This window comes from Azolla caroliniana, unplaced genomic scaffold, assembly GCF_043228905.1.
Source record: "Azolla caroliniana isolate FFs.n. ecotype wild unplaced genomic scaffold, voAzoCaro1.0.p SCAF_95, whole genome shotgun sequence".
Classification (NCBI taxonomy): domain Eukaryota; kingdom Viridiplantae; phylum Streptophyta; class Polypodiopsida; order Salviniales; family Salviniaceae; genus Azolla; species Azolla caroliniana.
This window is the reverse complement of record NW_028230530.1, coordinates 1-20,704: the sequence shown is the minus strand read 5'-3', so window position 1 is coordinate 20,704 and position 20,704 is coordinate 1. Positions and strand designations below refer to the sequence as shown.

General features: G+C 39.9%; 2 protein-coding genes across 2 annotated transcripts; both read right to left on the bottom strand.

The window, feature by feature from the left end:
- Nucleotides 1-1,232: 1,232 nt before the first annotated feature.
- LOC147849271 (kinetochore protein SPC24 homolog) lies at nt 1,233-3,399 on the bottom strand. The gene is made up of 5 exons (XM_087337698.1): nt 3,152-3,399; nt 2,883-3,024; nt 2,669-2,770; nt 1,805-1,878; nt 1,233-1,549 (listed from the first exon to the last, which is right to left on the bottom strand). Exons 1-5 carry the CDS (start codon nt 3,363-3,365, stop codon nt 1,440-1,442), a joined length of 642 nt encoding a protein of 213 aa, XP_087193824.1. The 5' UTR covers nt 3,366-3,399; the 3' UTR covers nt 1,233-1,439.
- Nucleotides 3,400-5,259: 1,860 nt separating this feature from the next.
- On the bottom strand, nt 5,260-15,018 carry LOC147849270 (ABC transporter B family member 2-like). Its single transcript, XM_087337703.1, has 11 exons — nt 14,687-15,018; nt 14,519-14,573; nt 14,010-14,185; nt 13,242-13,442; nt 11,604-11,863; nt 9,160-9,476; nt 8,607-8,833; nt 8,077-8,480; nt 7,387-7,817; nt 6,947-7,182; nt 5,260-6,787 (listed from the first exon to the last, which is right to left on the bottom strand). The coding sequence occupies exons 1-11, from the start codon at nt 14,819-14,821 to the stop codon at nt 5,588-5,590; spliced, it is 3,642 nt and encodes a 1,213-aa protein (XP_087193829.1). The 5' UTR covers nt 14,822-15,018; the 3' UTR covers nt 5,260-5,587.
- Nucleotides 15,019-20,704: the final 5,686 nt, after the last annotated feature.

The following is a 20,704-nucleotide window of genomic DNA, read 5'->3' as shown; positions in this document are numbered from 1 at the left end:
TATTTCATATGTGTGTTACTTACTTGGGGTCCTACCTACTTGGGATAAAGGTTCATTGGACACAGATGGCCGCAATGTGATGCTAACAATTGCAAACGTGGTTCAAAATCTGTTAACCACTTGTTATGGAATTGTCATAACACTACACAATCTGGAGGATCATGGATATCACACAAGTTTCCATCAACTTGACAATACTTAAATTTACTTTTAGTGCTTTCGAGCCCAACTTTGTATGTTGGTATTTCATGGTGAATCATATCATTGCTTCTTAAAGTTCCCCACAAATAGTAGAATGCATTAGTTGAATAAGAGTGTAAACACTTTGAAAACAACAAAACCATCTATTCATCATCACTAACAATTGGATTGCGCACAAGTAATATCTTAAAAGTGATTAGTCATTGAATATGAACACAAGCAATACTTTGGGAATGATTCATCATTTAGTATAAGCATAAGTAACATCCTTGGCTCATTAGTGAGCATGATCATCTTATGCCAATAAGGTTTACAACTTCATGTCATAATGATAAAATCATTATGTAATGCTGCAATTGTCCATAGCAATTGGATGCAAGAGGTTTTCCTCCATGCTTTACATCCAAATTATTCTCATAAAAATAAGTTTTTTTCCAACAAACAAATAATTGCATTCCCATACCATACAAAAGTATCACTTCTGAAGCTACAAATGCAAAATGTTCACAACATATGTAGCTATTTTATATTTAAAACAAACACGTGTGTCAAGATCACATGATATATATCAAAACATCCTTCTTTCAACTCAATGTTTTACTTATCAATACTTGTTACTCACATATTACCATCATCCTCCATGTAACATCAACCATAGTGACAAGTGGGAATCTAAGATCCAATTTTCAAATTATTAGATGAACCAAAAAACACAAGTGAATAATCACTAAATAAGTAGAAACTTAGAAGAAGAGTTGAAACTTGAGATGCTTTGTAACCCAAAGCAATGGTACAAATTGTGTTGCAACAACACAATTTGGACATAACTGAAATGACCAATCTAATTGTTACAAGAAGCTTACTTTTCAAAACAAGCCCTCAATTAGACATGTGTTATTTTCAATTAGACCAAAAACCACTATATCTCAGTAAAATAAATGTTGAAGAAATAGTTTATTTGGCACCATAGGTCAAAATTGGACTCCTAGGTAGCAAAAAACTTCCTCCTGTGAATTAATGGTTGATAAGAATAATTGAAAGAATAGAAATTCAGGAGCATTTCAGAATTTAGGAAATTCCCCTTATAATTTATACAATTCAGGAAAGAATGGAGATTCAAGTAATTCCCAACATAAATTACACAATTTCGTTCATTATCACCACATAGACTATCAAAAATCTAATAGCAATTATTCGATGAGCAGCATATATCAAGGGTGATTCTTTTTTCAACATTATCAATATCGAAAACACAAGCTCCACAATTTCTCACAAACTTCAAAGGAATCCATATCATCCGTATTGAAACCAAACGTGTCAACCACATGACCATTAGAATCAACAAGGTCTTCCATGGATTAAGGACTCTAACTAAGGTGGGGAAATTTACCAAAACACCTGTAATGTTTCACTATACTCCTGGCATGCCCCTCATTTTTTGAAATTCTCTCCCTCTACAATTTCGGCCTCTAGAAATTGTAGAGAAACTACATAAAGATGAGTATTTGGAGAATTTCAGAAAATTAAAGATATGTTGTGAATTACGTGAAACATTAGGCTTATTTTCTTACTTACAACTATTTTTAATGAAAAAATAGGATACTTCCAGCAACCCTGTTGTTCCCTTCATCCGATGGAATTACATGAAATGTTGAAGCACAAAGTGTCTGAAGGTTTCTGTAAATGAAGCAATGATCAGAATCCTGACAAACGAGATCATATGTATATGTATATATACATACATATATGCATACATACATACATATATATATAACACAAACCGCATTTGCCACAACAGATTTTCTATACATCCACCTCAAGAGCAATCATGTTCTATAGAAAAGGGAAGGACGTTTTGATCTTAATCCTATATAGCAACCCATTAGCAAGCTAATGTAAAACTTGCAAGGTTCCAAGAGACTTATTTTAATCAAATATATCGTCAAATGTAAAACTACCTTTAAGAGAAATATCCCCCAAAATGAATTCATTTGCAACATCATCCACAAACTTTTGTACTACTTCTGCTACTTAAATGTCTCTCCTTTCAAGTCATCTCTGGCGTCTATTTATAAGCTTTATTTATGCTAAATTAAACTGATTATGATAGTATTTTCCTTCCTACTGACAACAATGAGGGCCTCAACTACATAATGATGCAAATGCGATCAGCACTACTGGAATACTACATATTTCACAATGTTAAGGATTTCAGGAGTACAAGACTTAAAGGGCTCGTTTTCTAGGTTTATCTGATCGCAGAAATTTGTTTTCGTTTCTACATTCAAAGACTGTCACAATTAGGCAATATAAGAAAATACATTTCGTTTCTGTAATACAAACCAAAATGCTGGATTTTACATCAAACTTCTACTAAGACACTAAGAGCTTCAATATTTAGACTCTTAATAGTATTCAAGTATATGTATGTTCAAATCTATAATTTCGTATCATGAACATCACTTACTTATTGATCTGCATTTCTGTAACAAGTTTCTTCAAAGATTCCCTTTTAGATTGCAGAGATTTTCTTTGATCGATCAAAGCTTCCATCCTGTCTTGAAGAGATGTGCTGATGAGAGAAAAACGACAGGTCCAAGCAAGAAGATTAATTGAAAAGCAAAAGAAAACAAGCTTTTCCATGGCTTGACTGAAAATATTCTTCAGAACTCAATACTTATCTTTCTTCTTCTTTGAGGAGCCTTTCACGTAGAAGAAGGTTGTCCCTTTGTTTCACAAGCTCAATCCGGGATGTAGAAGAGTGGCCATTGTCACTCGACTCTTGCAAAGAACGCTCTATCGCAGCGATCTGCTCCTGCAAATCTGGAAGAAACGAAAGATAACGACACTATCGTCGCTCTCTATCTCTCATATGTGTAACTGAGAGAAGACAGAAGAACAGACATATGAATGGAGGGGGGGGAGAAAGAAAGAAAGAAAGAAAGAGCACCTTCCATGATGGTGATGAGCTCAACGTGGTCGTCCTTGCAGGCGAGTATGGTGGCGAAGAGGTCTGCGTCCAAGTCGTCCAGGATGCCGCGTTCCTCACGCCACTTCTCCTCCATGACGCGCGCCATCTCCTCCGCGATCTCAATCATCTCCTCAGGGTTCACCTTCATCGTCGTCTTCGTCTGCGTCTGCGTCTGCGTCTGCGCCATGGCCATGGCCACTGTCTCCCCGCCTTTCACTGTCTTGAATCTCTGTACTGTCTGTCTGTACTGTCTGCTTCTGATCTGTTTCGCGCCCTTCGATCGATTTGAACATAAAAGAATGAATGAGAAAACCCCATGGATATGGACGGTAAATTAATGTATGGTCAATCGGCATGGTATGGTATGGTATGGTAATGTATGGTCATTGGCATGGCGTGGCCATGACTCATAGCCATAATAATATGGTATGGTATGGTAATGTATGGTCATTGGCATGGTATGGTTATAGTTCTGGTTACGGGTATAGTTACAAGGGAAAAGTACCACCATAATTACTTTATAAAGTGTAATTTTTTGTACATAGGGGTAGATTGGTAAATTTGGAACTTCCAGGGGCATTCTAGTAAATAGACGAACTTCCAGGGGTATCCTGGTACTTTTCCCTAGTTACAATCACTAACGACGAAACCGCGGCTTAACGACTTAACGGTTTCAATAGTTCGGCTCGATTCAGGTTAGGTTTTTATTAAATGGTTCGGTTTGGTTTGAACTATCAGAAATCGCGGTTTAAACGGTTTAACGGTTTTGTTTTTTTTTTTTAATTGTTTTTAAATAATCTTTTCATTTTTAGACCTTGTTCTTACATTTTAGTAACACCTTTAAAATTTCAAAAAAATTTAAAAATGAAATATTTTAAATTTTAAATTTTAAAATTTAACCTAAGTTGAAAACCGAAACCGAACCACGAAACCGCGGTTTGAACAGTTTAATGGTTTAACGTTTTCTTGGTTCGGTTCAAGTTTCAAAAAAATTTAACAGTTCGGTTTTGACCCTCTCAAACCGAACCGAACCATTGCCGATTGTTAGGTATAGTATCGTTATAGTTGGGAACCTGGTTATGGGTATGGGTATGGGTATCCTATGCTATGAATACCTCAAGACTTCATCCCTGGAAGAGGACTAGGTCATGGAGTTCCCATTCTGGTTTATGGGTATAGTATGGTTATAGTTGGGAACCTGGTTATGGGTATGAGTATGCTATGCTATGAATATCTCAAGACCTAATCCCCAGAATAGGACTAGGTCATGGGGTTCCAAACAAACTTAGGCTAACAAGCCTATACACGAGTCATGACAACATCGGTGAGTTAGGTAAGGTCGTTTAAACAATACAAGGCCACATAGTTTAACATGTCACCAATCAAAAGTGAAGGAACAGTAATGTATGAAACAAACCTCGACACGGGTGATTTCAATGAAAGAAGGTTATGTAAACCAAGTCATGGAAATTGAGGAAATGTATGGAAGAGAGCTGCGATCGAAGATTGGGATGAGCAAAAACACTCTCATGCCTTGTGTGAATCAAGTAGCAGCTCTATCGACAACAATTGCATCAAGGCAGTTGCAACTTTATTAGAACAAAATCTCACTAAGTGCAATGTTGTACTTTGTGAAATAGTACAGAAAATGAAACATCAATTGTCATTGCTTCTTCTCAAAAGGGGAAAAATCTTCGTTTTGTAAAAAAAAAGGGGGAAAAACTTGTAGTGTGCCAATTATATGAGTTTAAACCATATTAAAGTGAAATCATTAACTTTTAAAACACCCATGATGCCATTTACATGACATCATGTATCTGAGGTATACCAATCACGAACATACTGTATTGAAATATGTCATAGCAAATGAGGTAGTATGGTTTTACTAATGAAGACATTACAATACACTTCTTAATACAACATGTGCACAACACATCCAACAAGAAATGCAGTATTCACCCCACTGCTAAATCATCCAACTAGTATACACCAATAGGCCAACAAAGTCAACTGTATCTTGGCCTTTACCTCCAAAGGGAGCAATCATTATCATGTACTACAAATAGGTTGCTTCTTCACACAAGCTCTTGGCATGAATTGAGTACCTAAATAATTATAGATAAATACAAAGCACTTGTTGAATAAATGTTACAAAGAGCCAAAACCCTGGGCTATTTAGTTTGCTTGAATGCCCAAGTCAAAAAAAATCAACTTTAGTCAGTCATTACCGTTGACGGCACATTAGTCAACCATTTGGCAGGCATGGTGCAAAGAGTTGGAACATGCTGGTCAACTCCCTTGACTACATGGGTCAAGGACTTGACTAGTTGAGTTGAGGTTGGTACCAAAGCTAGTAAGTGGGAAGGGGGGTTACAGCCAGAGCTTGGCTAGTGTTTTCACAACACTAGTTAGTGACTATGTTTGACCAAGGTTCAGAAGTTGGAAGTAGGCCCCTTGTTTGGCCAGGAGTTCATAATGAGTGCCTTGCTCCGTGATGGAGCCACTCTGCAACACCGCGATCGACTCGGCATTTTGTATGGTCGATAACCGATGGGCGACCATGACAGTAGTCCTTTGCTCCATTAACCTATCCAAAGCCTCTTGGACTAGCTTCTCCGACTCGGCATCCAACGCACTAGTGGCTTCATCAAGCAACAGAATGGCCGGGTTCCTTAGCACTGCCCTAGCAATGGCCACCCTTTGCTTTTGTCCACCAGACAGTTGGACGCCTCTCTCTCCAACTTCGGTTCTGTACCCCTCCGGCAATGAGCTTATAAAGCTATGTGCATTTGCTGCCTTCGCGGCCTCCACAATGTCGGCCTCCATGGCATCTTCCTTTCCATACCGAATGTTATCATAAATGCTGGTGCTAAAGAGAGCTGGCTCTTGTTGCACCAGACCTATATGTTGCCTCAATGACCTCAACCTCAATTGCCTCACATCTTTCCCATCTACCATCACTCTCCCACTCTGTGGATCATAAAATCTAGCAATGAGGGCGATAACCGAGCTTTTCCCTGACCCGCTCGTCCCGACCAATGCGAGGCTTTGCCCCCTCCTTATCTTAAGGTTGAAGTCTTTGAAGATCTGGACCTCCATTCGCGTCGGGTAGCTGAAGTCGACATGGCTGAACTCAATGGCCCCTTTGACACTGGCCACTTCTTGGGCTTTGGGGTCAGAGGCATCAATGTCGGTGTGTCGATCCACAATGTGGAAAACAGCCCGGAGCTCGTCAGTTCCTTTAAGGAAGTCAGGAGCGAGGCCGACAGCCTCAGCAATGCCAAAGGCCGTAATCATTAACACCATGAAGCATTTCATTACCTGACCAAATGTCGCCTCACCTCTAGTGATGAGCCTTCCCGAATACCACAGGGCGAGACTATATGAGGAGAAGAGTACCAATTGCGAGATCCCGAACCCGATGCCTCCGATTTGGGCTCGTAGAAAGTACTTCTTTTGGGGATCTCGGAGCTCTTTCGTGAACATGCTCATTACCTTGTCCTCCGCTGAAAAGGCGGCCACGGTGCGAATATTGCTTACAGCCTCAGCTGCCACCATGTTGGCCTTCATGTATGCTTTATTCAAATCACCACTAAAACCTTTAGCAAATTGAACCTACAAGCCAACCAACTACCAAAATCAATCATAGATGGAGTCCAACACAAAGGCTTGGATAAGGTCAATCTTGGATTGAGTTAATCCTTCATGAAACACAAACAATCGGCTATTAAATTGATATTTGAGGATTAAAATTCGTGAGGACACATCATTTACCTGGCCTAGATTTGAAAACACAAGTGCTGGTAATGTGGCCATCATGACCAATGCAATCTTCCATTGAAGGTTGAAAGTAATTATGAGTGCAGTGACCAAGAGCCCCAGGTTCTGGAAGAGTGTAATGACTCGATCCACCAACGTCGTCCTCACTAGAGATGCATCGGTTGCTAGCCGGGAAGACAGAAGTGTGCTATTGTTTTGATCGAACCAACTCACCTCATTTCGAAGTATGGCTGCAATCCACAATATTCAAGATTATTAGATCTAAGATTTCATGCATGTCTTAAGTAGTTATGTATGTGTATGTTCATTTTGATTGAAAACAGATTGGCATAAATAAATGTGACACAAATAAAAGGACAGACAATGTCCATTCATGTGGCTTTATTGATTCCTTAAAATTTTGCATGAGCATAGGGGAGGGAAAGATGCTAAACCTGAGAACATAAGCTTCCGGATTCGCATAGTCACATTTTCTCCGGCAATTCCCGAAAAGTAGAACTCCAAAGTGTATGCAAAAATCGCCATCGCCCCAAGCACGCAACAAAGAACAGAAACTTTGGTGAGCCCTCTCTTCATGTATTCGTCATTGGGGAAATTGAAGTACACGAGGGCTTGAGTGATGACCAACCCAAAAAGAGGGGTAGAAGCCCCCGCGGCAATGGCACCGATCGCACTAAGAAGCCCATAGGGCCATTCGCGAGCATTCATCTTTAGCAACCTTTTTAACGATGGCCTGGGGCCGACGAGGTCATCCACATCTACGAACTCATTCATCTTGAGCCCCATTCCCGGTGTAGTGTCAGCCGTCGATCGAAAGCTAAATGTCCTCTGAGAGACCGACCCGCTAAAGGAACCTCGAGAATTCCTGCACCATACAAGATTCTAAATTCCTTAAATATAGTGAAAAAAAACTTAGGTTGTGAGAATATATGCCATAATTTTTCAATGGGGTCAACAAATAGGAAAGACATAGGCCCACTAACACATGGTGGTTACATAGAATATTGTGGGTTTTAAAGCCACACGCCAAAATACCGCCAGACATGTCAGGAGTCTAGCAAGGTATCCAAACGTTCTAAAAACATTTATAGAGATCATGCAAAGTAAGAGTCAAGGCCCTATACAGTTCAAGGGTTTGTGGATTTTGGGCTTGCCTGCTATCGCGTCGAATGATGTTTCCCGTGTCTTGGGGTCGTGGTGGAGCATCTTGTTGCATTTTCACGAGGGCTGCATAAGAACCGCCCTTTTCCAAGAGCTCATTATGCGAGCCAACCTCCAGGACACGCCCATCATGTACAAATGCAATCATGTCAGCATTTTGGACAGTTGAGAGCCGATGGGCAACAACGACTGTTGTCCGTCCGAGCATGACCTTGTCCAGAGCATCTTGCACACTTTTCTCAGACTCTGAATCCAATGCACTCGTTGCCTCATCCAGCAAAAGTATCGATGGGTTCTTCAACATTGCTCGGGCAATCGCAATCCTCTGCTTCTGACCACCAGACAATTGGGCCCCTCTTTCCCCTACCTACATTATATATCAAAATGCATTACATAATTTACACAATCACAAGTCGATGAGCTATATACATATGACCACTAGTTCTTCTATGTTATCCTTATTTATGCAATTCTTGTCGGTCAAAAATCTTACTTGAGTTTCATAGCGTTTAGGGAGCACGTCAATGAAGTCGTGGGCACAAGAAATCTTGGCCGCCTTGATGACTTCGTCCATCGAGGCACCTCCCAGCTTCCCATACCGAATGTTTTCAGCAACTGTGGTTGCAAAGAGTGAGGGCTCCTGATTCACAAGCCCCATTTGCTCTCGCAGCCACTTGAGCTCCATGCTCTTGATGTTGTGCCCATCAAGCAAGACTTCACCTACAAGAGAAAGAGAAAGCAATGTACGTGAATAACATGTTGATAAAGCCAACAATGAAGAGAGAATGTCTTCAAACAACATGATGACAATGATGATGATGATAATGGTGGTGCAACAAATGAAGAGAGAATGTATTAACACACTGATGTAGAGTGAGAATTGTTTTACTCACATGATGGGTAGTATATTAAATGAATAGAACGAACGAACGAATGAAGGTATTAATAACATGATGGGATGAAGCATTAATGAATGCAGAGGACTCAATGATAACTTTAAAGAGAGCATTATGACGATGGAGAAAGATGGTAAATATTCTTAATACCCGAGGTGGGATCATAGAACCTCTCGATGAGGGAAATGACTGTGCTCTTGCCAGACCCGCTACTTCCCACGATCGCGACCACCTTGCCAGCAGGTATGGAGAGAGAGAAGTTGTTGAATACCTTGATGTCGCACCGGGATGGATAACTGAAGACGACATTACGAAGCTCAATCTCCCCCTTGATCTTCTCAAGCTTCACACCATCCTGCTTGTTACGTGCGATCAATGGCTTACGCCGGATCATCTCAAACACCGTGTAGCCCGACACACGAGCACGACTAATGGTTGCCATGTCTGGCGCAGCTTGCCCAAGAGCCCTATATCAACATCAACATCAATGTAAACAACCCAATCACTTCCAATTTCTATAGTTTAATTTGATTTGAACCACCATGAAAACTGCAATTCTATCACATGAGTTGGACACTTGGGATTTTTGTACATTTCATGACACACAGAAGGATACAGTGGAATCTCTACAAACACATTCAACACATAGTAAACCCATAAATTTTGAATTATAACCGTTACATTTTTCAAAAAATTTGCAAAGAAGCAAAGGAATCACATAAAGATGTGTCAATCAACTAATTTTGAGCATTTTGATTATCCTAAGATAAAATTGTTAAAGGTTCACAAATGTAACGTGCAATTCACTTTTGTTTGTTGTTATAGTGAACAAAGTGTGCTAGGAGCACGAGTCTTAAAAATCTAGTTACATGTCCTTGGGGCATTATTGAGAAAAAAAGAGTCTTGAAGATCTAGCAATATGCTTTTGTTGTTAGCATAAGCAAAATGTGTGAGGAAAAAGAGTGAAAACGATCCAGTTAGATGTCTTTTTCATGACCTTCCTAAGGGAAGAGTTTGCATTAGAAGTGACCTAAGTAAGATATCACATTTAAATAAGACAATCGAGAAAAGTCACCTTTCAGTTTGCAAGAAGTTTTCCTAATGCTCCAGGGTCTGCATTCTTTGTTTCTCATATGATGCGCTTTTATGAAAACCATGCCAAGAGTTAATTTGTGGGCATACAAGGCAGGAATTCTAACCATTAGCCTGAGAACAGCCTACCTAGACTTCCTTTCTTAAAAGCTAGAGGCAACAAGTTGGAATGACAAGGATCACTGATGAGTTCTGGCTATGTTACATTGTATGGGGCTAAATTTCAAATGGTTGCAAGGTTCTATTGGGACGAGTACAGTTGTTTCGAGCAAACAAAGTGTTGCACCCAACTAGGGTGAACTTCGCATACACCTCGGATTTCTTGTGGGTGATGTCGCATTTTATGTGGTTCTACACCTAGGCTATAGAGTCTCAAGCACCTTTCCCTCAAATAAGGTACTTACTATCTCTTTTGATATCCCGGTGGTGACGTATACATTCCCTAACAAGAAGGCTTACCACATGTTTATAGTTTGGACACTAATCTGGCTCACTGAAGAATAAAGCGAGAATCATCATTCACTAAGTTCGAGCATGAAGTGATCTATTTCCTGAGTGTATAATAATTTTAGAATGCATCTTGGGCTATATAGTTTGATCTCGGCCTCACATACACATGGACTAAACAATGCATTCAAACATCGGCTCGAATTAAAAGGCAAGTTTCCAATGTCTGTGCCATGCAAAAAAGCGCATGAGAAAGGAGCGAGGTGTCCGATCCCGACAAAACCCATTTCACACCACATATAGCAAAACAAAAGGCTCTTCCCGGTGGGCGAGGTGTGCTTCCTTTCGTTCCGAATGGAGACATAATGGGATTCCACAAAGATTAATAATAATGATAGTGCTAACAAAGACATCGATTGTAATGGCAAAGAAATGCTTTCCCCATCGAAAAGGGAGTTTTTAAAAATAAATACAATAAAAATTCTGCGTCCAAAGGATGAAAGAACAGATAAGACCGGCTTTCCCGCCAAAAATTGAAGAGGAAGGGCTCCTTTGGGGCCCGCGAAACTTGCCACGTGGACAGAAAATAGGAAATGGCGCTGACTTTTCCTGATACTCCCTCAAAGAGAGAAAAACAAAAAGGCGGGAAAAAACTAAACGCAGAAAAAATAAAACAAAAAGATACGCACGCTTTTTCAGTTCAATATTTGACCAATCCAGCGAAGATGACTTTCCTTTTTTTTCGTTGTTTATTCTTCGTTCGTTATTTCGCGCACGATGAACACAGAAAAAAAAACTGTTTTTTTTATAATAAAAAAAACAAAAATAATAAAAAAAGATCGCAGGACGTAATGGGATTTCTCTAGTTTAATTTATTTATTAAACTATTAAATTAAATCAAAAAATAATAATTAAATTATTTATTTCCACTTTTATTTTCATTTTACTTGAATAGGCAGGCAGGACACAGACAAGACAAGACAAGACAAGAGAAAATGCATATGAAGAAGAAGAAGAAGAAGAAGAGGAGGAGGTGACTTTTTTTGGGGTCTTACAAGCAGCTGGCAACCACATTGAGGATGGTGGTGAAGGCGAGGCCCCCGCTGGCCTCGCGGCTCCTCACGAGGCGGCCGGCGTACCAGAGGAGGAGCGAGAAGCAACCGAAGCCAATCCCGTAGAGCACTCCGATGCCGAGGCCCTTGGCCAGCCCCCCGCGCCGCCCCATGCTCCTCGTCTCGTGGAGCGCCCCCGCGTACGCCTTGCTCGCCGCCTCCTCCCCCACAAACGCCTGCACCGTCTTCACCTGCGTGATCACCTGCAATAAATTACCCCCGGAAAACCCACACACACACGGGGAGCGGAAGCGGGGGGACGTTAGCAAATATGAGCCGATGATGTGAATTTTTTTCACATATTAATGAATCATTCGGGGAAATTGTAAGGAAATGGGGGGGGGGAGAGGGGGGGAGACACCGGATTACCATAATTATGGGGGATAAATTCATTTCTTGGGTTTCCTTGTGCTCATCCCTAGGTTTTAGGGTTTTATGATATAGGATTTTGAGTGTTTAGGATTAGGGTGTTTAGGGTTTAGGTTTCTCAACTCAAAAAACGTGCTCTCAAATCTATACAAAGTACAAAATTACACGAAAAGTCATGGTTGTCTTTTCTCTTTTATAAAAGGAACCGTTTCCGAGAGGGGATCATAACTACTTACACATTTGTTTCGAGAAATATTTCTTGTGATCGTGGCTTCAAAACCACACTTTATTGCATGATTGTTTTTTTCCTTCTTTTATTGCAAATTTTAACGTGCACGGATTAAGAGTATTCGGACGTGATCCTCTAAAAGGAAGTCTTACCAATGGGGGACATCGAAGTTTTCAAAACCAGCATTTAGGCAAAAGCTATATAAGGGTATGGAATTCGATGAGGACCAACATTGTTTGTACCAAGCATGGCCTTCTACAGAGGAAGGACGTGCTCTAATTTACGACAAAACAAAAGTGATGTTTTTGGTACTTTGAGCACTATGTAGGTTCATGGAACCCACCCCCCTCCTCTCCCACTCATTAGGGGGCCTATGGTAGTAACTTGTAAGTATGAAAAGGAAACTTGTACATAATAAAGAAGAAGAACAAAAAAGTGACTCCATCACCACTCTCTCTCTCTCTCTCTCTCTTACTTAATGCACTCACTTAATGCACATTTCTTTTGCATACATTTTTTTACTTTTTGGTCTTTTATCCTTCTTCTTCTTTTTCTCCTTCTATTCTTCTTTCTCTTTCTTTTTCTTCTTTGGCATGCAATTGGGTGCTATGGCAACAAATTAGTGTTGTCAGATATCCATCCACACATCCATTTCTCCTCCTTTCAACCAGTAAATGTTGGAGCCATAAATGCACACATTCAATGACTTAGATATGCAGAACTATAGGGTCTACAGACAGGCACACACACACACACACACACACACATACATACATACATACATACATACATACATACATACATACATACATACACACACACACACACACATACATACATACACACACACACATACATACATACATACATACATACACACACACACACACATACATACATACATACATACATACATACATACATACAAGTGTGAAATCAAATCCATTTCAAGTGAAGTGTGTGTGCATATAAAAGCACCATACCTCATGGGCAATCTCGCCAGCCCGCATGTAAGCTTGTTGGCTTTTGCTCGAGAGGCCAACCATGATGTATCCGTAGACGGCACCACTGGCCACGATGATGGGCATAATGGCGAGAGTGAGGAGCGTGAGCTGCCAGAGGTCCGAAAACGCGACCACGAACCCCGCGATGAATTGCGCGAAATAATGCATCAAATTCCCAGTCTATACAAAACACACGAAACAATCGGTCGGGATCAAAGAACATTCGCATTATGTATTCACATTAGATTATTATCATCATTATCACTATCACTATCACCCCCTCCCAGTCCCGAGTCATGCTCATTTAATGATGTACTCAAATAAACAAATAAAAAGAATTGCATTGGGTCACAATCAAGAGAGGCCTTCCAAGCACTCCAAGCCCTCACTCACGTGAGTCATGATATCTCCATTTCATTTCCTTCATGGGAATCGTACCCAACCCAACTCTCTCTTTCTATGTTGTTTCCAGAGTGAGAGTGTGTAAGAGAGAGAGAGAGAGAGAATCTAGAGATTGATTAATTAACTCATCATGATTTGTGGGCTTACTAATGACCCTTCTTATGAACCTCCTCTAAATTAAGAGGTGATTATTGGCTCTGGTGCGATTTAATCTCTGGGAAGCCATAATCATTTGTTGCTCCTCCCATTTAATATTAATTTCGATGGATTAGCGATAGTAGTAGATAGCCTGATTAAGAGAAACATAATAATGTAGAATCTCTCCACCCCACCCCCAGTCCATACCTTAGCTCCGATAGCATCTTGGATGAGAGAAGTGTCGCTCGAGATCCCCATCACGACCTCGCCAGTCGAGACATCTGTGTCAAAGAACCCGACATCCTGCGTGATGAGAGCTTTCACATACATGGCACGGATGCGTGCCGATTGCCGATCCCCCGTATACATCCACATGCACACCTCTGATTCACAGGAAATCAATTACACCCAAACATGTTGTCATAATTTGTGTTGATCGCATCACAATTCACATTGATTCAAATTACACATCCAATGCTACAGTATAATTTTGAAAAGAAAAAACAAATTTAAGAAACCTAAGCCATCAGTGATTAATCTTTTCTTTTTAGGTTATTAAGTATAGCATTCAATCGAAACATATTTGGTGATCTCCCGGATTAAAGATTCGAAACATATTTTCTTTTTAGGTTACTAGTATAGCATTCGATCGAAACATATTTGGTGATCTCCCGGATTAAAGATTTCGGCATGTGAATTCGATTTCGATCCCTTACCGATCCATCCCGACAGGAAGCGCACGAGGCTGAGATAGATGAAGTAGAGCGCATACTGTGACAGAAAGATTTGAATGACAAATGTAGGATTAGCCATGGAAGCAATGGTTCAGGATCACATAATCTTTCTGAGATGGTCCTGGCAAAAAATGTGCGTGTGTGTATTACCTTATTGACCTCATGAGGAGCACGCGTGGGATCAAGGGTGAGGGCTCCCAGGCTATCGATGAGCTTTCCGAGGAAGATGAAGAAGACAGGGAGAGCAGCACCATGGGTGATCCCAGCCAACCCTCCCACCACCATGAGCAGGTAATCCAAAGGATCTGCATACGCGAACAGACGATGGTATGCCACAACCGGCCTGCCTGCCTTCGGAATCAGCCTCGCGGCTTTATCTGTGCCATCGCCATTGTTGCTCGGCACAGCGTTTGTGATGGAGCTGAGAGGAGCAGTGGTGTCAGGATGCGAGGCGATGGAGGAGCTAGTGTTGTTGGAATGGTTATGAAGATTAGTATCAGAAGAAGTGGTAGAGGTAGAGGAAGAGGAAGGGGAAGGGGAAGGGGTTGTGGTTGGGTGAGTAGCGATGGCGATGGCGGAAGGATTAGAAGAAGGTGTGATTAATGGAAGGTCTATTGTAACACTGCCTCTGCTGCTAACGTTGTGGTTATGAATGTTGTGTCTGTTATAAGCAGAAGGATCAGCAGGTGGGCCTGATAACGACAAGCTTCTAATGCGGCTAGCAGCAGTATTGGGAGGGGCCTGTGCGGCGGCCATGGCTACTACTACATTACTGTTATTATTAGCATTAGTACTACTATTATTAGAAGCTTCCTCTGGATCTTCCTCCATGTTCTGTTCTTCGATGAGGAGGAGGAGGAAGAAGAAGAAGAAGGAATGGAATGGAATGGAATGGAATGGAAAAGACAGGAGAGTTATTGGGAGCTTCTTTTTGGCAAAATATAGAGAGGAGAAAAGAGAGGAAGGAAGGGAAGGTCTGAAGCTTAAAGACTCTGCACTTTCTTTGCCATGTCTCTGCGTGTGGTGTGGTGGTGTTGTATGATTTTGAATCAAAACCCCGACTGATAGACACTGTTCATTTTCCTTCCTTTACTTCCTCATTTTGTGTTAAATCATAGACAGACACAGACACAGAAATGAAGGTAGCGCAGAAACCGTGAAGCAAAGCAAAGCAAAGACGAGAGAGAAGAGAAGAAGAAGGGGAGGCTGGTTTTCTTTATTTACGAAAATGCCCCCCCCCCTCTCCGGGTCCCTCCCTTCATCTACTCTCTCTCTGTCTCGCAGGTGCCTGTGCGTGTGTGACGTCATAAATAGATATTATCTATCATATTGACCTTCAATCCATCATTATTATTCGTATTATTATTTATTTCTAAACACGCATATATTACATTACATATTCGCCTTTTGGTATTTTATTTGTTTTTTGAGCGGCTTTTTATTCCCTTTATTTTTAATCTTTTTCTATTCCTTTTTTCTTTTTCTTTTTCTTTTTCTTTTTCTTTTTTATTTATTTTGGGAGATCTCCCCGCTTCCCTCCCGACCCCCTCTCTTTCCCCCACTCACTCACTCACACTTCTCTCTTCATTTTTATCATTCTTTCCATCTTTTTAATTCTCATTCCTCACTTCCAATCGCATCCTTGAAAACGAGAGTTGTGTTCCAAGGCACGTTGGTTTACAATGTGTATGTGTATGTGTATGTGTATGTGTGTGTATGTGTGTGTATGTGTGTGTATGTGTGTATGTGTGTGTGTATGCGTATATGTATGTGTATGTGTATGTGTATGTGTATGTGTGTGTGTATGCGTATATGTATCTGTATGCATGCTTGTAATAAGATATGAAGTCTGTGTGTGTATGTGTATCTGTATCTGCATGTTCATAATAAGATATGAAAAGCTACAATGCATGAATGCACGTGCTCTTGATTTGATTCAGGCTTCGGTAATCTAATGAATGCAATCGTAGGCCCTACATACTTGTTTTGTGTAAGTCAATGGTATGAGAGACAAACCCGCCAAGGTTTGCACTACCACCCTTGCTTGTTGTGACCGTTAAAGGGAGAACGAGAGCCCGTGTTGTCTCTTTACACCCATACTTGGATGAAATTGATTGAATCTAAGTTTTGTTATCCCTTCTTGTTTAGACCCAAGTATGTATATAGGTTGTGGTATGCCTTGCTTGTAAGTCATACATCTTTGGATGGTCCTTATATAGTCTCATACGTATGCATGAATGTTTTTGTTTTTTGTCTTCTCCGTTTGTGTGTATGTCTATGTGCAAACCTATCTATGTGTGTATACGAATGTCTATGCAGGATGTGTATGCGATTGAGTAGTTAGAGCGCCAACCTTAATTTGTGGCATTCAGGGATAGTTTGTAATTGCATGTATTAAACCCATAGGTGGGTACAAGATTGTGTGCATTACTTTACCTATGACTAGTTATAATCCTATGTGGGTACAATATGACATGCATTACCTTACATACGGGTGCATGCATGGATTATGAGTACATTGTGTTTATTATGTATGTGTTATTTGTGGACGACGTGCTTTTACCTATGTGTGTACATATTGGATGGACCATCATCAAGCGTGCATATTTTTGTTTATCTCCATTTCATCCCCAAGTTCATCCAATATTACAACTTCAAACATGCCACATGCTTGAGAAATGTGGTCCCCTCTACTTCCTTTCAATGCCTCAACTACCATCACCATGTTTCTCATAAATAAAGGTCCATACTTCGACTTAATATCCTCCTCTCTTTGCTCTTGCCTCATTTCCCCAAAAGCAACACACACTTAGTATTTATGAGAAGTCTTGGTTACAAATCTCTCACCATTGAACCACCACCAATAAGTTACGATGAAACGGGTGTATAACGTAAGTCCACTTTTATAACGAGACTCTCTACGAAATATTTATCCACCCAACAATGAACATTGTCCAGGTGTTAAGTATCCTTCACCCGATAGTCGAATGTCATTTTGCTTGTACACAAAAAGTCTCCGTTATTTAAATGAGTCCCACTAGTAGCTAGAAAATTGTTGGCGTTATATTGTACCTTAACTGTGATTTTTTTACATCTCTCGAGGAACCCTCCTTAGGTGTACATACTAAGGCAAGTCAACCTTTGAATCCAGGCTATTAGGGAACACTCAAAAGAGAAGCTAAACCCAAAATGTACCAATTTATGAAATTATGAAATTGTTAAAGTAAAAGGAGTTATACCGACATTTCTTTTGTAGGTTGTAGGGTGCCAAGCCTTCTTCATAGACAACTGGGATTTGTTAGTTCTTTAGAGACAAGCATAATATATTGTGGCACTTACTAAAATATATGCATTGATAGCTATAGATATATGTATAGAAATGTCTCAATATGTAGAAATGACATACAAATTAGCATTGGAAACAAACATGTAAATGTTACCCTCCTTAGAAATCAACCCTTCATATGGATACATGCTCTTCAGGTCTATTTCATATATATTGTTTTTCGACCATTGTGTACCCAATGCACTCAAATAAGATCATATAAATCAATCATGAAAGTTGACAAACTTAATTATCAAATGTTGTTTTATGTCACAATGTTTTTTTTTTTGGTTCATTTGCATGTTTTTTATTGAGATTTTTTTGATGACATGTAGTATTACATCACCAACTTCCTTTTTTTATGGTCCATCCAGTTTTTTTTAGTGTCATTGTTTTTTTATCATCGGGTACCTAATACACTCGAATAACGATAATATGGATCATCGGTGAAAGTTGTCAATCTTGGAAATCAAACCTTGTTATCTATGTAGTATCATGTCACTAAGCTCCTTTTGGATGGCCCATCCACTTGTTTTTTGAGTGGCGTTGTTTCGAATGTCATCTCGACATTTGGCTTTATACCGATGTAGAGAACTTATATATCCCTCCAAAATTATATGTGCTTGTGCGTGGTAATAAAAGCCATTGATAAGGTGTTAGGGCGTTTCTCACATGCATCAATCTCCAGTTGATAACGTCATTGGTATTCTTAATTTTACTCTATAGAAGGTATTGTATTCTTGGCCGTCTCATTGAACAAGGACTTGGCTTACCTTGTCATGCCAAAGCGATTAAAGGGATCATAATCCTGTCATTTGACTTATGGCTTCTAAATAGAGTATATGTTTTGCTCGTCACGAGATAATGTGGGCGTGCAAATTGTAGCTTATTCAATACGCTATACCGCAAATCTTAAAACTGGTTAAATTCATAGTGTATCATGCGAAGAAGAAAATTTGCCATTGGCCACAATATTTATTTTGGTCAAGTGTGTAGGTACTACTACATTGTCGTAATGCATGCATAGTCGTACCGTTGAATACTCCTATATTAATTTTTGAGTATGTCAACATATAGAAACGATAAATGCAACTACACAAGGACTGCCACTTTCCAAAATATTTGTCTAAGTCATCTCTTTCGTTTTCAATGAAGTGGGGCATCAATTATCAAGGACATTGCAATTAAGGTAAATAGTGCAATCATTCAGGAATGCTTACGAAAAGGTAACAAGTTGAAGCTTTCTCAAATATTAACATTTTCATGGTGGACTACGATAGGAGCTTCAAAGGAGTATTGTGTGTGTAGGGGGGGCGAAGGGATAAATGAACAAAAAACTAATTGGTTATATGTGTGTAGGGGGTGGGGGACGAAGGGATAAACGAACAAAAAAACTAATTGGTTTGTTTTTTTCTCAAGCCTACTTGTGCATTTAATAGAAAAGAGCAATTAATTGGATTTATTTCCATGATGAATTTGTTAGCTTGAGGTCAAGTTCTTCTTAAGCATGTCACAAAAATTTCGTTCTCTCACAAAGTTTTTACTGATTAACCATGCACTCCAATTCAAATCTTACTATTTTTAATTCGTTCCGACATGCCACTATAGAAAGTTGGTGTTGAATGCATGACCATGTGATCACGGCCATACAACTTTATCAAATGAGCTACAACAATTTGGGCTCTCCCTCTTTCTCTCATAGAGAACTTAACAAATGTGTATTAAATCAACACGACAATTTAAAACCCATAGCTGGACCTACACAATTGTGAGCATCTTTATGGCACGCAATTTTTTGTAAGATGTTTGTAAGACTACTTCACATAAAGGCGACACCTATGAGGTCAAGGTGTTGATAGAGCTCAGTTGTGAAATTTGCTAAATTAAATGTCCTTTCAACCTAGTGCATGTTCGTGCAATGTACATACCATTAGGAAAAATATTTTCCAACCCCCACTAATATCACAGAACCCCCAATACGTAGTGTGTCCAAACAACACTTGTAAAAGATGGAAAATGGGAGGTTGAACACCCCCCCCCCCCACCCCCCCCCCCCCCCCCCCCCCCCCCCCCCCCCCCTCTCTCTCTAAAAGATGATGCAATAAAATTCAGAAGATGGATTAAATGTTGTGAATATAAAACATTTGCATACATTGTAATTTTAGTGTCAATAGTTGTAAAAGCAAAGGTTATACTCGTGAAGACTCAAAATAAGGATAAACCATGCAATGCTTCGATCATAAATCGAATGAATGTGTCACTCACAACTAGGTAGTAGGAAGTTGGAAAACAAGGTTCCTAATTTATTATGCATTTCCGAACACATACAATGAAGGAAAATCAAAATGTTGGATTGTTAAGTGTTGAGAATCGAACTCAACTTCCCTTGTGTGGGAACACTCCCTTAGGAATAGCCAAGTGTGAACAAATCCCACCACTTTGTATCATAACTAATGTGTCATAGAAGTTAAGTCCAATGTCACATAGTTACTAAGAAGTTAAATCTCCACCTCTTTCTCAAGAGGTGGTTGTAGTGAGAGAACATAGAGAGAAGGTGACTATATAAGCACATTCTCCTCTTCTTTGTAAGTAGTTGGTTGTTATTTTCCTTGTTAATACGTTTTTCATGTTTTCTGTATATATTGTGTCATCTCTCTCACTCTCTCTCTCTCTCTCTATGGGCCAATCTTGGTATTAGAAGACGTTAATATATCTTTCTTTCTCTCTTTCTCTCTCTCTCTCTCTCTATGGGCCAATCTTGGTATTAGAAGACGTTAATATATCTTTCTTTCTCTCTTTCTCTCTCTCTCTCCATGGGCCAATACTTGGTTTAGAAGACTGTT